General features: G+C 53.7%; 1 protein-coding gene across 1 annotated transcript in view; it reads left to right on the forward strand.

Annotated features, from left to right (window-relative positions):
- The window catches only part of GLP1R (glucagon like peptide 1 receptor), a 32,961-nt gene extending 20,114 nt beyond the window's left edge, over window positions 1–12,847 (forward strand). The window contains exons 6-13 of the mRNA XM_024122049.1: window positions 1,232–1,385; window positions 1,929–2,088; window positions 6,864–6,924; window positions 7,459–7,528; window positions 7,648–7,736; window positions 8,066–8,204; window positions 9,124–9,165; window positions 12,678–12,847. Of these exons, the coding sequence (XP_023977817.1) occupies window positions 1,232–1,385; window positions 1,929–2,088; window positions 6,864–6,924; window positions 7,459–7,528; window positions 7,648–7,736; window positions 8,066–8,204; window positions 9,124–9,165; window positions 12,678–12,845 (883 nt within the window). The 3' untranslated portion in view covers window positions 12,846–12,847. The remainder of the gene's footprint in view (window positions 1–1,231; window positions 1,386–1,928; window positions 2,089–6,863; window positions 6,925–7,458; window positions 7,529–7,647; window positions 7,737–8,065; window positions 8,205–9,123; window positions 9,166–12,677) is intronic.
- Window positions 12,848–16,847: the final 4,000 nt, after the last annotated feature.

Consider the following 16,847-nt stretch of genomic DNA (forward strand, 5'->3'; position numbering starts at 1 on the left):
CGCGAACCCGGTTCCCCTGCATCGGCAGGCGGACGCGCAACCACTGCGCCACCAGGGAAGCCCTACATTGTGGTTCTTTAGGAGTGTCTGGAATATTCTTGGCCCTTGGCTCTTCTTTATAAGTTTTTAAAATTTCCATCAAAAAACTGTTGGAATTTTTATTATAGCTATATTGAATTTATTGGTTATTGTGAAGAGAATAGACACTTTCAAGATAGTCTTTCTATCCATGAATCTGGTGAATCTTCCGTTAATCTGCATCTTCTTTAATAATTTTAAGCAAGTTTTACTGTATTCTCCATAGAAATTGTGCCTTCTTCTGTTAGACTTATTTCTAGGTAGCCAATGAAAAATAGTACAAATGAATTTTTTTAATTTACTTTTTAATTGTTTATTGCTGATGTAGATAAACATACATATCAGCAACCTTATTGAATGAACTCTGATTAGTTCTAATAATTTGTGTGTTGATTCTCTTGGATTTCCTATGAAGATCGTCTATCATCTACAAATGTTGACAGTTTTGTGTCTTTATTTCCAATTCTTATGCATTTTTCTCCTTGCCTTCTTACAGTGGCTAGGATCTGTAGTACAAAGTTGAGTAGATGTGATGTAAGTAGATCTTACAGCTAGATAATCCTAATTTTGTTCCTGATTTTAAAGGAAATCCTTCTAAAAATTCTCAGGTAAGAATGATGTTTGCTCCTTGTTTGGCTAGATAGCCCTTATTGGGTTAAGAAATGCCCTCATAGTTCCAGTTTGCTATGTGTTTTTACATGAAAGGATGTTGAAGTTGTATCCAATACTTTCTGAATTCCTGCCATATGCCTAGCCTCACTCTGCCTCTGTAAGGCAGCCTGGAGGCATATTAGACATGGGCTGTCATCAAGAAGCCAAGCAAGTCCCCAGTGGGGAAAGTGGTCCTCACACAAATCACTTGGGTTACACGTGACTTTGTAGAAGATAAGATGCAGCAGAGAAAAGATAGAGTGTGGATGGGGTTGGGGGTGGCAGTAACCACACATCTGAAGACTTCATGGCCAGGCAGGATTTGAGTTGGACCCAAAGGATTTTCAAGGTTATGGGGAAGAAGGGCATCCAGAGGAAGAAAGACAGGAGCATGGTCCCAGAGCTGGACACATGCCTGAGGTGTGCTTTGGCCTGAGAACCGGGGGTTGTAGAGCAGAACTGTCGGCCGTTGAGCCAGGGAGGGCCCTTCTTTCTCCTGCAGACACCTGCACTGTACCCGAAACTACATCCACCTGAACCTGTTTGCATCCTTCATCCTCCGAGCACTGTCCGTCTTCATCAAGGATGCAGCCCTCAAGTGGATGTACAGCACGGCCGCCCAGCAGCACCAGTGGGATGGGCTCCTTTCCTACCAGGTGTGTGGTGCGTCCGTGGAGGGCCTGGGGAGGGGGTGGACAGTCCATGAAAGTCTGTCTCCCCCACCCCACCCAGGCCTGGTACAAAGAAAGGCAAGAGCTTCCCAGGCCTGGTCCTCAGGGAGCCCCCAGTCTGATAGGAGAGGCTCTCCACCCTGGGGAGCCCCCAGCCTAAGAAGGGAGTTACTGCCCTGCCCTTAGGGAGTTCTGTTTGACTCAGGCGAGTGGTTTTTGGAGACAGACCTGGGTTTGAATTCCAGGTCTGCCACTTAACTGGCTAATTTTTAGGCAAGTGATTTAACTTCTCTGGACTCCAGTTTTCTCACCTGTATGGGGATAATATTAGTTTCCTCCATCCAGGATAGTGAGGATCCAATGAGCTAAAGCAGGTCAAGTTCTTAACACTGGCTCCGGCTGGAAGTTGTCAGCTCTGTCATCCTGCATTCACCACGGCAGGATTGCAGCTGGGGCGGGACTGGGAGCGGGGTCCAGAGAGGCAGGGGCAGAGCTGTTGTCCCCTGGGGACCCTTCCTCTGCCCCCAGGACTCTCTGGGCTGCCGCCTGGTGTTCCTGCTCATGCAGTACTGCGTGGCGGCCAACTACTACTGGCTCCTGGTGGAGGGGGTGTACCTGTACACGCTGCTGGCCCTCTCTGTCTTCTCCGAGCAGCGCATCTTCAGGCTCTACCTGAGCATAGGCTGGGGTAAGGCCAGCTGTCATTCATTTCACTCCCCCGCCCCGACCGAGCATGGGTGGGTGGGAGACCCTGACCCCTCTTGGAATTGTTGCCTTCAGGCTACCCGAGGAGGCCAACTTGGTACTCAGAACACACTGCTGGGCCAAGGTATGGGGCCCACTGGAGAACCTCCTCCTGGGCACAGGACTCGCTGCCCATGGGGCTGTCAAGCCATTGTCCCCCATCCCCACGCCTTTGCCTGACTCTCCTCCCTTAAAGGAAGCAGAGGCCTTCACCCGATCTGGCCAAACACACGATGCACACCATTGGCTGTCATGGCACCAGCCTCAAAGATCCCCCACTCCCAGGACTCTTCGGGGATAGAGCCCCACATCCAGTCCTGGGCAACCCAGCCCCTGAGGGAAATGGAGGGTCCCGAGCCTCACGGCGGGGGGTCCCTGGGGGTGCGGGCTGAGGGGCTACTGGTCTGTCACATGATGATGAAGAGGATGGCTCAGAGGAGAGCCGAGTAGGGCAGGGGGGGTCGGCCGGAAGCCAGCTGAGGAAAGGGTGGACCCCGGATGTGCCTGGAGCCCAGCTGGAAATGTTCTAGCCGAAAAAGTCTGCCAAGAACCATTATGTCTTTTTTTTTGCTGGAACATTTCTGGTTGTGCTTCTGCCTCTCGCCACGTGGGATTCCGATGAGAACAGGGGTAGGATGGGGCAAGAGCTGAGACACCCACCCTAGCAGCCCCTCACCTCCACCCTCTACCCCGGAAACAGATGCAACAGCGCTTCCCCTTGAGGGGCCCACAGTGCCCACCCAGGATGGAGCCAGGAGCGGGCCCGTCTCTGGGCCTCCCACACCACAGGACCTGCCTTCCTCCTCCCGCTTGCCACATACTCAACTCACTCCTTGCCTGCCTCGGGCTGCCCCCTGACCTCTGGGGACGTCCATGCTCCTCCCTTGATGTCCCCTCCTGCCCCTGAGCTTCTGCAAGGCTGTGCCCGGTGCAGCCCGCCTCCTCGGGAAGCTGCCTCGGGTTGCCTGGCCCCTGGCTCTGTGCTCTGTCTGGCCCTCTCGGTCTCCCTGTCCCTGTCCTCACACGTCATCCCTTGTTGCTGATGTTCTTAGGCTACTTCATTCTGTACGGCCCCATTTAGAGTACTTTGAAAGGGGCTTTAACCTGAGCAGTGTCCTGACGGCAGGGCCTTACAGACAGAGCAGGCATTGGAACCAGGCCTCCTGACTCCCAGGCCCTGGGCCCCATCGCCTGTCACACAAGGTTCTCTGGCCTGCACTGCATCTCTTTAGCCCCTGAGGGCCTGGCCGAGCAATCTCAGGCCTCTGCACAGGTGGGCAGGTGGGCCTGGCCTCTGCACGCAGTTTCCTGCTCCTACCCTTCCTCCCTCCTCTGCCAGGGCCCAGCCCTTCCCTGCTTGGCCTTCCTCCCCTCCCAGGCCTCTTCATCCTGCTAGGGCCGTCAAACAGGCAGTGGGCAGCTGGAGAGCCCTGCAGCTAGCTAGGGGTGGGGGCGGAGTTAGGCCACTGAGGGGAGCCCTGGGAAGGCTGTCCTCAGGGTGGGGGAGCATGTCTGTCCATTCTGGGAAACAGCATCAGCACTGCAGTGCTGTCACCATGGTGACCTGAGGGCAGGAACAATCTAAGGGATGGTGTGATGTGTGCAGAGGCACGTGGGTGGTTGGTGGAGGGTTTGGGGTGGGGGACGCAGTGTCTCTGAGTAGGAAATAGGAAAGGGGGTTCCAGTCCTTTCCCACCACTTCACGCTCCAGCTTGGGGCTCAGAGTCTGAGGAGGCAAAAGGGCAGGACCCAGGGGACACCCCACTTCCCAATCATAACGTCCTTTTCTTGAGGAATTGGGATGGGGAGATACAGAGAGAGACAGGGACAAAGACAGAATGACAGAGAGAGAGACTCACAGAGAGCCCAGAACTCTGTTGTGATGTCAAGAGGCTTGGCCCATGTTGGGATGCTCAGGAAACAACTTTTAGCTTCATATGCAAATGTAAGAATTAAAATGAGGACTCTGACACGTTGGGGGAATCCCGAAAGGCATGTCAGCTTCTGCTGCCGTCCACGGGCGGCCGGGTGCCCCCATAACCCACCACAAGGAGGCTGCACAGGAGGGAGGCGAGTGATGGACGAGGGAATCATTACTTCTCAGAGCCAGTTCTGTGTGTCTTAGTTCAAGCTTTTTTCTCCAGCCTGTCTTGCTGATTTTCTAAACAGGAGAAGGATGAAGCCAGCAGGGAGTGTGTCATGTTTTCAGGCAGCAGAGCGGTGCCTGCAATTTTTTTTTTTTTGGCTGTGTTGGGTCCTCGTTGCTGCACGCGGGCTTTCTCTAGTGGCGAGCGGGGGCTACTCTTCGTTGCGGTGCGCGGGTTTCTCGTTGCGGTGGCTTCTCTTGTTGTGGAGCACGGGCTCTAGGTGCGCGGGCTTCAGTAGTTGTGGCACGTGGGCTCAGTAGCTGTGGCTCGTGGGCTCTAGAACGCAGGCTCAGTAGTTGTGGCGCACGGGCTTAGTTGCTCCGCGGCATGTGGGATCTTCCTGGACCAGGGCTTGAATCCATGTCCCCTGCGTTGGCAGGCGGATTCTTAAGCACTGCGCCACCAGGGAAGCCCTGTACCTGCATTTTTAAAGACTTTATTAAGGAGATGCTGATGAATGAATGAAGTTCACCAGGTCTGGCTGATAACATGAGTGTGCTCCCCAGTCCTGGAGTGGGGTCTCAGAGAAAGGCCAGCAGGTGCCTGGGGATGTCTAAGATGGAGGTTTCCGGACATGTGTGTGGCTCAGGGTGTTGGCATGTTCTTGCCCGGACAGCTTCCCTTCTCTCACTGATACACTGACCCACTCACTCATTTGTTCATGCATTCCGTTCTTACTGGGCATCTTCTATGTGGCAGGCTCTGCGCTACGTGCTGGAGCCTTTGGAGGCCATCTGCCTCTTGTCCAATCTCATGAAGGCCTGTTACTAAAGCATCATGGATGCTGAGAGGTCAGGGTTATATAAAAATAAATGGCCAAGGAGAGAGCTGTCTGATGACAGCTCTGGTCAGCTGTGAGCCGCTCTGCTTCCCCCAGCTGTCTGCACCGTCAAGCACAGTAGCTCCAGGCGTACGAGCTGCTCTGTAGCTGCTGTTGAGTGGACATCCGTGTGCTGAGGATGTGGGCGATGGTGATGGGAAAGGCAATGAAGTGCGTTCTGCCCTGGAAATGTGCTCCTGGGGGAGACCCCTGAAGCCACACATGTATATACATGGACCCCCCACCACCACACACGCATCGTGTCCACACCCCTTAATATGCACGCTCTTACTAGTCTCAGACACCCACATCTCCATCCCTGAGAGGCACCGATAGAGACAGGCATGGAGAGAGTTGGTGCGGAATGCCATCGAGGGTGGTGGCATTGCAGTCCTGTGTTCTAGTCCCACCTGTCCTCCTAAGCTGCCTATCCATCTTCTCATCTGTCACACGAGGATGGACAATCCAATTTTAAGTCAACAAACACATATTGAGCTCCCAGGTGAGATGGGCGCTGAGGCTCTGGAGATGAACGAGGTTTTGTCCTCAAGGAACTGGAAACCAGTGTATTAGTTACCTATGCTGCGTAACAAATGACCCCACACTTAGCTGCTTAAGACAACAATTATCTCTCCCACTTTCTATGGTCAGAATTCTGGGTTCAACTGACATGTGTGCCTCGGGCTCAGGATCTCTAAGAGAGGTGCAGTTCAGCTGTCAGCCAGGGTAGCTGTCATCTCAAGGCTTAACAGGTTGGAGAATCCACTTCCAAGCTCACTGTCGAGGTTGTTGGCAGGAAGCTCAGGTCCAGGCTGGCTGTTGGCTGGAGGCCTCCCTCCCTCACCACAGGGGGCTCTCTGAGTGCCCTCATGACACAGCAACTGGTGTCCCCCAGGGCAAGTGATCAAATTAAGAGAGAAAGAGCCCAAGACATGCCTTTTGTAACCTTTGAAGACCGTCTTTTATAGCCTAATCTCAGAAGTGACATGCCATCACTTCTGCTGTACGTTATTGGTCACACAGACCAATCTGGATACAGTGTGGACCGCACCTGGGTGGGAATACCAGGGGTGGGGTGGTTGGAGGCCATCCTAGAGGGTGCCCACCACACCATCCAGCCTCAGCCATTCTGGCAGTGTTGTGGTAGCTGTTGTTACTGTGGCCACCGTGCAGTCAGTTGGGCTGTCAGCGTCAAGGACAGGGCTCCTGTCCAGGCTTCCACCCAGCCACGTGCAGGGGCGTGGGGGTAGGGGCAGGAGCCTGGAGGGGCTTCAGTGCCTAGAGGAGTTGACTGAGATGGACAGGTGGGCCGATGCAGGGGTGGGTGGCATCAGAGAGTTGGCCTGTTCCCACCTCGTCCAGCATGTCCCCCCTACCCCACTCTTTGACCCCGTCTCTCGCTACTTGGGTGTCTTTGTCCTTATGTCTCAGCCAGGACCCTGGGGGCCAGCCCTGACAGTGTGCCTGGCCCGTGGTGGGGGTAAGGCTGTGAGGACTGTGACGTAGCCCCAGTGTGGTGGGGACCTCTAAGGAAGAGTCTGGGGTGTTGGGGTGGGTGGTTCCTGCCGCCTCTTCTCCGAAGCACTCAGACCAGCCTAATTCCACACCTGACAGAAAGCGTGGCTGGGGGCCAGGCAAGGAGAGGGGCTGGAGGCGGGAGAGGCCCTGGTAGGAGAGGCCTCTGGGTGTGCCTAGCGGTGGCTCTGGCCTGCCAGCCCCTCTCCCCCTCTCTCTTTCCCTCTCTCCTCTTAGGTGTTCCCCTGCTGTTTGTTATCCCCTGGGGCATTGTCAAGTACCTCTATGAGGACGAGGGGTGAGTGTCCTTCCTGCTCTAAGCGGGTGAGGGGTATGCTGAGGTCCCTGTCCTCAAACCCCATGGGTTTCCTTGGCCCCCGGCGTGTGCAGCTGCTGCCTGTTGGGAGGGTACACTGAGGGACCAGGAGCTAAATTTATGAATTTAGTTCTCTAGTCCCCTTCCCTCGCCCTCCCCGGATTGTATGAGGACAGGAGTGCTGGGTCTGTGGGGTCCATGGTACCCCCCTGCAGGTTTTTCTGTAATAACCGTGAGTGAAACGTTTCTGTTACTTTGTGTCTGATGCTGAGTACACACACGAGTGTGACTGTAGGTTAATGAAGGGGCTGTGCGTACCTCTGTGTGTAAATGTGTATTCAGGACTCTGCGTGTGTGTGAGTCCTGGTTGTCGGGTAGCTCCTGATGGCAGTGTGTGTGTGGGTCTGTGTGTGTCACTTTTGCGCATGCCCACATGTCTTTGTGTGCCCTGTGCCTGCACTGGGAGCTGGGGGGTCTGTGTGTGCAACCGGGTGCCCGTGTGTCTCTCCTCCCCAGCTGCTGGACCAGGAACTCCAACATGAATTACTGGCTCATCATCCGGCTGCCCATTCTCTTTGCCATCGGGGTGAGTGACGCTGTGGGGTGGGAGTGGCAGCTGCTGTGGGCCCGGGCGGCACTGGGCGGAGGAGCGGGAGAGAGGGTGTCTTGAGAGGGCCTCCAGCCGCCCTTCCCTCCGCCGTGCAGGTGAACTTCCTCATCTTTGTCCGGGTTATCTGCATTGTGGTGTCCAAACTGAAGGCCAATCTCATGTGCAAGGCAGACACCAAGTGCAGGTGACGTAACCGAGCTGCCTTTGCTGGGCACCCTCAGCCCTTCCTTCCAGCAGAGTCAGAGATCCTGGGGTGCTGAGCTCGGATCCCTACGTGATCCAAGGCCTGGCCTGGGACCCCAAGCCTTGCCCTCACCCCTGGACCTGGGCAGCTCCTGGGCTTCTGGGGGTCTCCACCTCTACTTCCTCCCCTCCAGGCAGCCTGTCCCAGGGTATTCGGTGGGGGAGGATGTCTGTGACCGAGATACCAGGGCTTGGCGGGGGTTGGGGGCACAGAACAGGGAGAAGAGTCCACGGGAGAGGTCCCGAATGCCACCTCCACCTTGCCCCCAGGCTCGCCAAGTCCACGCTGACGCTCATCCCCCTGCTGGGGACCCACGAGGTCATCTTCGCCTTCGTGATGGACGAGCACGCCCGGGGCATGCTGCGTTTCATCAAGCTGTTCACAGAGCTCTCCTTCACCTCCTTCCAGGTGACCTCGAGGCTGGGGCCTCCCTCGAGCAGTCCCAGGGTGGGGATGGAGCGGGGACCAGCCTGTATCATGCAGATAGGCAGCCAGAGGCCCTGGGGGGAAAGTGGCCCTTACGCAAGTTATGTGGTTGGAGCAGAGCCAGCGTCCCCAGGTATGCTGACACCCAGGACAGTCTTCTCTATGAGCACGTTGGACAAGAAGTCTTCCCGTATGTGGCCGAGGGCACCCAGCCTGGCATGGCAACTGCTGTCCACTGGGCTGCTAGCTGGCGGCAGGTACCCTGCCAGGTGCTTTACACACATTGTGCAGCTAATCCTAGCAGAATCCCAGGAGGTGTGCAGGATTATCCCATTTTCCAAAGGAGGAAACTGAGGCTCAGAGATGTTAAAATGAGATTTTCCAGGTCACATAGTTTCCAAAGCCAAGAATTGAGCCTCTCCACTAGTATTAGATGATGCTGAGGGGGTGCGAATGTCAATGGGGGTGTAGGAGCATAAGAAACTGGCCCCAGCTCCTCAAATGTCTTATGGGATGGCCACGAGCACATGGGTCCACGTGTGTGCACTTACACACATGTGCACACACACAAATAGATCACAGGCCTGGAGCACTGGGGCTCCTGAGTGAACGAATAGGGCCAGGCAGGGAAAATTGCCTGTGATCAGAGGTGTACTTTCTCAGCTCAGGCCTCCTCCAGGAGCGGGTGGTCGAAGAACTTCCGCAGTTTCTGAGCAAGGGGTCTTCTCATTCCTCCAGAAAGGAAAGGAGAAGGAACCCACCGCCCCCATTTCTGGGCCTGACTGGGCTGCCCAGTCTAAGGAGGGGGATGTTGGGGCAGAGCCCCAGGGAGCTTCAGACTAGGCCTGCCTGCCGGGTGCCTCCCTCCCCTTCCTCCCGCTGACACGACTCTTGCTTCCAGGGGCTGATGGTGGCCATCTTGTACTGCTTTGTCAACAATGAGGTAAGGCCTGCGGAGGGACGTGGAGCCCTGGTGGGCTGCTACCATTGGCCGTCCTGTGGTTGTGCAGTGGGGTTGTTCAGTCTTTTCAGCTGAAATCCCTACTCACCCTACTGAGGCACTGGAGTGGAGGAGGCACCTTATCCCTGCATGGTTTCCTGTGCCTGGGTCTCTCCATCTCTCTCTGTCTCACACACACACACACACACACACACACATACATGTACAGGATGCCCTAACCATATATGAATTTGGGGAAGACCCAGCCTCATGTTAAGAGGGTCTTGAGTGAACAAGTGGTGGTGACTGTTACAAGTCACATGCTTGGGGCTTTAAAAATCACCATCTCATTTATTTGTCCCTGCCTCGCTGCAAAAAAATATCCCTGCTAAAATTCTGGTTTCGATATTCTCATTTATCACACATGAGAACATTGAAGATCAGAGAGTCGGAGACACGCCCCAGGTTTGGCCTGGAAATAGTGCAGAGTCAGGATTGAAATGAATTCTGACTGGAAGGAGAAAGCTCCCTTCTATGCATGCAGGCAAGGACCCTGTCCACCACGGGAAAGGGAACCCTTGTCCACCATGGGAAGCCACCCGTGGCTTCCTGGTGGCTGGGGTCGGGGGAGGGGGTTCTTGCTGAGTAGATTCTCAGCTGGCCTCTCCCCTTGGGCTCTCCCAGGAGACCCCGCTCAGAGCGCCCAGAGAGCATGCCTTGTTCAGGCACATTGCCCGGTTCCTTTCAACCCTCCGCAGACACCTCAGGCCCTGGTTCCTCCAGGCCCATGGACAGACATGTCACCATCACTGGGTCACAAAAACACACGTGGTTCCTGGGCTGAGACCTCTGTCCATAAGAGCTGTTCTCCAGACCCAGGGTTGCCTTGGCAATGTGGGGTACTTGTGACCCAAGGAGAAAAGATGGCCCTGGCATTGGTCCTGCATGGCTGCCGAGGCCTGCGCCAGCTGCCAGTGGGCGGGGAGTGGGCCAGGGGAGGGGAGGCCTGGGGGTGGCTTTGCTGTGTCTCTTGTGACGCAGGAGCCTGAGTGCTGGTCCTGAGTTCTGCTCCTACCTGGCTGTGCGACCGGGGCAGTCACTGCTTCTCTCCCCAGGTGTAAATGCAGGTGAATGAGCTTTACCAATTCAGCCCGAATCCCAGAGCCTGGCATGGTGCCCGGCCCGAGGACAGCAGAGGCAGGAATGAGGGTAAACTGAGGGTGAGGAGGCATGCTGACAGGAGCGCTAGGACAGGGGTCCAGGATTCATGGTGTCGTCTTTGTTGTTTCACTGTGAGAGCTCAGTAACAGAAGAAACCCAATGTCAGGTGCTCGTTTAGTAGTCATTTGGCTCATTTAAAAAAACACGTATCGGGAGTACCTGATATATGCCGGGCACTGTGCGAGGTCCAGGAAGGAAGGTGTGGTCCTGGCCCTCGTGGTGCACCTCCCAAGTGGAGGGCGGGGAGACACGGCCAGAAACAAGCGTGGCCTAGAGTCATGGGCGGGGACTTCCCTGGCGGTCCAGTGGTTAAGACTCCGCGCTTCCAGTGCAAGGGGTGTGGGTTCGATCCCTGGTCAGGGACCTAAGATCCCACCCGCTGCAGGGCATGGCCAACAAAAAAGTTAAAAAAAAAAGAGTCATGGATGGCAGGAGACCAAGGGTTAGGACACCGGCTTTGGAGTCAGCCCAGATCTAGGTTCAGGTCCTGGCTGAGATTGGGAGAAATACTTAAATCTCTGCACCTCACTTTCCTTACCTTTAAGCAAGGACTAAGAGGAGCTGCCTCACAGGATTGCTGTGAAAGTTAATAATCTATGGAGAGTGCTGGGCATATAGTAAGCGCCCCGTGAATGATGGTTTCTAATGACAGTTGTCATTACGGGGGCCACAGCAGAGGCTCAGGAAAAGTGCTGAGGAAGAGGGAGGCGGAAGGGGACACAGTCCTGGTCCTGTCCGACTTCTTGCTGGTATCCGTGAGACCTCTCCAGTCCCCGAGGTGGCTTCCCATGGGTGTGCCTCAGTTTACTGTCTCTCTCTACCCCCCTCCCCAGTTAAGGGCTGTGCCACAAGACTGGCCTGCCTGCTGCTGCACAGGCAGAGGCCACCACCGGCCTCGGGTCTCCTCACCCCAGCTGTCAACACACGCGTCACACACTCAGCCGGGTATCGAACTGGCACAGAGCAGGGGGGCCATGGGTGGTGTCTGCTCAGCCTCTCTCCCTCACCCAAGCCTGGGCTCGGTGACGCTGCCCAGGATACTGGGGCCATCCTGGCAGGCAGGCTCTGGGCCATCTCAGCTTCACTCAGTTCAGAGAAAGTTCTTTTAAAGGAATGGCATGCGGCCACACCAGGCACCCTGCTGGGCTTAACTGGATGGATGGCAGCCCTGCAGGAAGAGAAGCGGGGTGTTTGCACAGGGACTGATGGGGCATTGGCAGTGAGCCTCTTACCCACAGCTGCTGACAGCTGGCCGTCCTGCTGGCTGGGGCCTGAGAGGGAGAGCCCAGGCCCCAGATACCCTGATGTGGGGAGGCCTGGTGGCAAGGCGGCGGGGGTCGGTGTGTGTGTGTGTGTGTTGGGGGGGGGGGCATCAGAGAAGCTCTGGAAAGCAAACATATGGGCACATCCCCCGGCAGGGCACTCCAGATGCCCTGGGCTGGCTGCGCAGGTTCCAGCAGCCTGTCTGGGGGACCAGAATCACGGGCCATCACAAGGAACCACGGCTTTGCCACAAGCCCTCAAGTGACTTGGGCTCTGTGGCGTTACTTGTGTTTGTATCCTGCTCCCACAACCTGGTCCCCAAGCATCAGGTCTCTTGAGAAGGCTTTTCCTGATGGGGAGGCTGAGCCCAGCACAGCAGGGATTCTGGTTGGTTGAACTCACCTGGGCTGCACCCACCATGGGTTGGGACCCGTTCCTGGATGGGATTAGTTCAAATCCAGGCTGAGAAGCCCTTGTCCACAGCCCCCTCTTCACTGCTGCTGCTAGTCCCAGCCTCTTCCTCCCCCGCGAGGCACCGGGGCCTGGATAAAAGCCCTCGGGGAGTTTAGAAAGGTCTGGTGTGGACACCATGAGGGGCAGGGAGGGCTGTCCCTCTTCTCAGTCATCCAAGCTGAAATCGGCAGAGTGCTTGCTCTGAAGTCAGATTCTCTCTTTTCCTTTTCTCCTCTCTCCCATCTTCCGTCTCCCCGCATCTCTCTGTCACTCCTTCTCTTCCGTTAAATAATACTGTGATGGATTGTAAAAGGTACTTAGCTGAGTCACAGAGTTTAGAGATGGAAGAGACCAATTAGATCATCAAGCCCGGCTCTTTCCCAAGAAGAAGCAGAAAATAGGAGACAACAATAAATAATTTTATTGGGATATTAATTTAGGCGCCCGGAGGCCTTGACTTGTGTCTCTTAATATAATGCGGTGGATTTTTTCCCTTCCCTACTAATGTAATAACGGGGCCATATTGTGGGCAGTTGGTTTGCATGATGGCTTTTGCTTCCCTCCTTCTCCCACGGAAGGTCCAGATGGAGTTTCGGAAGACCTGGGAGCGCTGGCGGCTCGAGCACCTACACATCCAGAGGGACAGCAGCATGAAGCCCTTCAAGTGTCCCACCAGCAGCCTGAGCTGTGAGGGCACAGTGGGCAGCAGTGTGTACGCAGCCTCCTGCCAGGCCTCCTGCAGCTAAGACTCCAGCACCTGCCCTTGCTGTGGTCTCCCCGCCGGCTGGGCAGCCATCCCAGGTGGGAGAGACCCTCCCGGGGAACGGGGGAAGGGGGTGCAGGGGGAGCTACACACGCACACACACATACTTCCCTGCTTTCCCTCCCTAAGCCCATCAGACAGGCAAATGGGCACTGCCTCCTGGGACCTGTGGACACATTTTCTCCGAGGAGAAGCGGCCTGTTAATTTGATCACTGTGGCGGGTGGAGAAGAAAAAGCGATTGCTGCTAAAACGAGGAGGATTTCTTCCTGTTAAGTCACAAGGCCCCTGGGGTGCACCCGGACTCAAACTCAAGGTCAATGGCTTATTAGTGGGATTGGGGCTTGTAAGAGGATGTGGCTGCGAGGGAGGCGGATGCAACCTCAGCCAAGCACAGAGCTTGGGTAACGCCAGCCACCCCCGACCTGCCTCCTCGTTAAGGGAGCCCGGGCACATGTCCGGGTTGCTTGTTTCCCTCATCTGGGCCCTCATCTCACCATCCACTGCCCCAGCGGGTGGCGTTGAGAATGAACATTGAGAAAGGTGCCTGAAAGTTTTCCTTTCTGGTCCTTCCTTCTTCCCTGGATATTTGATTTGCTTTGGTGCCTGCACCCACCACGCCCAGGGAACCAAGGCAGGCCCGCCGCCCAGGAGTCCAGCCCTGGGTATGAGCTCTGAATGCTATTCTAGAGATGCTCAGGAATCCTGTGGGGCTCATCTAGGGGACTTCAGGAATGTCCATGTTGGGGGTGTAGACTACTTGCTACTGTTGGGAACCCGGAAGGCAGAGAGAGATTGCCTCCACCTCTCCATGGACGTGCTTTCTACTTGTGAACAGATTATGTATCTTGCATGGGTGTTTGGGTGCGCCCTCTTAACTTTAGGGGATGTGACCAAGAAGAGACTCTTCTGGAGACTCTACCAGTCCCCACTGTGACCGTGGAGGCGGGCTTCCCCTGCCCTTTGAAATTCCCCCACTTGGGAGCTTGTGTGTACTTTGCTCATTTTTCTCTCTTGCTGTGAATAGTCTGTATGTGCAAATGTGCAACTCTGATTTCTCCCACTACATACTAAGTCACTAAGTACTAAGTCACTGTGGTGGTTTTGATGTTGCTTGGGGTTGTGGGATAGATATTGATTTGACTCATCCATGCTTTGAGCTACTGAATGTTTGCCCTGCCTCCAGCCTCATCCCATAAATAATGAGCATCAGAGAGGTTAGAGGGGGGAAAACCTAGCAATCCTGCCCAGCCACAGGGGAAAAGCAGACATGTAGCACCACTGCAGAGACCGAGACAAAAGGGGAACAGCCATACCGCAGAGGCTGGCAATTGAGTTCATGGATGTGGAACTCAGAGCAGAAGAGAACTCTTGGGAGTCCAGACCTTCTGGGAGGGTAAAAGGAGAATCTCTGGATGAATTCCTTTATGAATTGATCTTTCCCTCCTCCTTTTTGAGTGGCGGGGACCCTCCCCCAAAGCCTTGTGCCAGACACATTCTCCTCTGCCTCTCAGAGAGGCATGTGATGTGCAGGGAAAATAATAATGGGACGTAAAACACATCAAGCAGAAAATTTCTTATACTCCAGCTTCAGTGAAGTGTTGTGTCTATGTTGATAGGGAAGTGGAACCTCAGGCTAAAGAAAGGATTTGTGCAGACTGCCTCCTTGACTGAGAAAATGTAGACAGGTGGGGGCAAGGACAGTCCTGCTTCCCCAGAATAAGGGCAAACTCCCTGACAGGCATCTCGCATTTGCTTTTCTCTTCGGAGTGGCGAGTGCTGGGGGGAGAAAAGTGCTGGTGGGTTGATTGGGGGGAATACAGCTCTGGTGCAAGTGTTTCCATTTTGGATAAACTGAAAACATTTGAGAATCATTAATAATACGCTACACAGCAACAAAGAAAGAGACCGATTGATATTATCTTCAAGAAATAAATTTTTGAGGGGAAGAACTGTGGCGAGAAGGTACTTAGGTGCTTGGGACGCTCAGACCATTTGGTTTACACTGTAAGTTCTTTTTCCAATTGGTACTGATTCCTGGTTTCAGAATGTTCATCACACCCCCTTGCCCCAAGCCTTTTAACACCGAGGAACGGTTTCCTTATCGGATACGTGCCAGATGCTGAATTGAAGGAATATTTTCTTTGCCCCAAGACCTGCACTATTAATATTCATTTGAGTGGCAGTGCACTCGCTCCAAGGCTATTCCCAAACTCTCCTAAGCTCAACTACAGCACTCTTAACAGATCTGGGAACTATCGAATGCAATGTACTGAGAAATTCCACTAGCTGTTTCCGTGCCTGGTGCCATAAGTCTGGAGCTTGCTGAGAACACTCTTGCTTGCCTCTGTCCTGGGGGTACTATCACTGACCAGCAGGATTAGGTGTTTGTTTTGTGAGTTGTGCAGTCAGGTCGCATTACTGTCATGAAGAGAGGCTGAGTTCAGCACTCTGGCCAGCTCCCCCCTGAACTTGCAAGGGGCTTAAATCATGTCAACTCATCTTTTCATATGAATCTTTGGAGCCACTAAATCACAGAACTGAGACACACCACTTACAATGCAAAGTTGCCTTCCCTTTAAAACAACTTTCCTGATTTGCAGGCCTGATTTGCAATTGCCTCGATGTAATTTATGCTGAAGACTACAGCAGTGGAGTTCTCAGAGACTCAGAGCGGGGAAAGATCTTGGAGCTCTCTCTGCTCTGGTCTAGAGAATTGAGGAGGGTAGCTTGCAGAGGTGATCTGCCCGAGGTCACAGTGCTAGATGGTGGCTGAGCTGGGCTAGGACCCAGGCCAACTTCCACCTCCCAGTCCAATGAAGCCTCTGGAAAGAATAGGTGAAAAATATAAATGGCCATTCAAGACACTCTAAGTGAAAGTTGGCAGTGTTATCTGGAGTTTCAGTTAAAGAGAAAACACAGCAGCAGAAATAGACAAGTCAGATGGCCTAGGTGCCATCTCCTCAATGATTTATGCCGCTGAGAACAGGAGGAGGGTGTGCTTTACTACCTACTCTAGTACCTCATTCATCCTTGTCTTAAAATTAAGAAATGAAATGCATCAGAGCACATGTATACATAGAAACAGCAAGTGAGCTTTTTTTTTTAACATCTTTATTGAGGTATAATTGCTTTACAATGTTGTGTTAGTTGCTGCTGTATAACGAAGTGAATCAGCTACACGTATATACATATATCCCCATATCCCTCCCTCTTGCGTCTCCCTCCCACCCTCCCTATCCCACCCCTCTAGGTGGTCACAAAGCACCGAGCTGATCTCCCTGTGCTACGCAATATAAATGAACATTGTGATACATGACTTTTTTTGTTTTTTACATGACTATTTTTGAATTAACGGTTTTCTCAGGGTATATGTCCAGTAGTGGGATTGCTGGGTCATGTGGTAGCTCTGTTTTTAGTTTTTTAAGGAACCTCCACACTGTTCTCCATAGTGGCTGTATCAATTTACATTCCCACCAACAGTGCAAGAGGGTTCCCTTTTCTCCACACCCTCTGCAGCATTTATTGTTTGTAGATTTTTTGATGATGGCCATTCTGACCGGTGTGAGGTGATACCTCATTGTAGTTTTGATTTGCATTTCTCTAATGATTAGTGATGTTCAGCACCCTTTCCTATGTTTGTTGGCAATCTGTATATCTTCTTGGGAGAAATGTCTATTTAGGTCTTCTCCCCAGTTTTGGATTGGGTTTGTTTTTTTGATATTGACCTGCATGAGCTGCTTGTATATTTTGGAGATTAATCCAGGTGAGCCATTTTTGACAGCAAATCCAGCACTCTTTTAATGGGTTGGCTTAATGTTTTTCTGATGCATCTGTGCTTGTTTGAGAAGTTGTACTGATGGCCACACATAGTGGACAAAAAGAACCTAAAAACCCGACCCTCTTCTTTGCCTCTCTAGTGCTCCGAAGTTGGAGAAGACTAGCAAACTGGGCAACTGTAGCCTAGCAAAGATGGCAGAGCCGCC

This window comes from Physeter macrocephalus, chromosome 18, assembly GCF_002837175.3.
Source record: "Physeter macrocephalus isolate SW-GA chromosome 18, ASM283717v5, whole genome shotgun sequence".
Taxonomy (NCBI): domain Eukaryota; kingdom Metazoa; phylum Chordata; class Mammalia; order Artiodactyla; family Physeteridae; genus Physeter; species Physeter macrocephalus.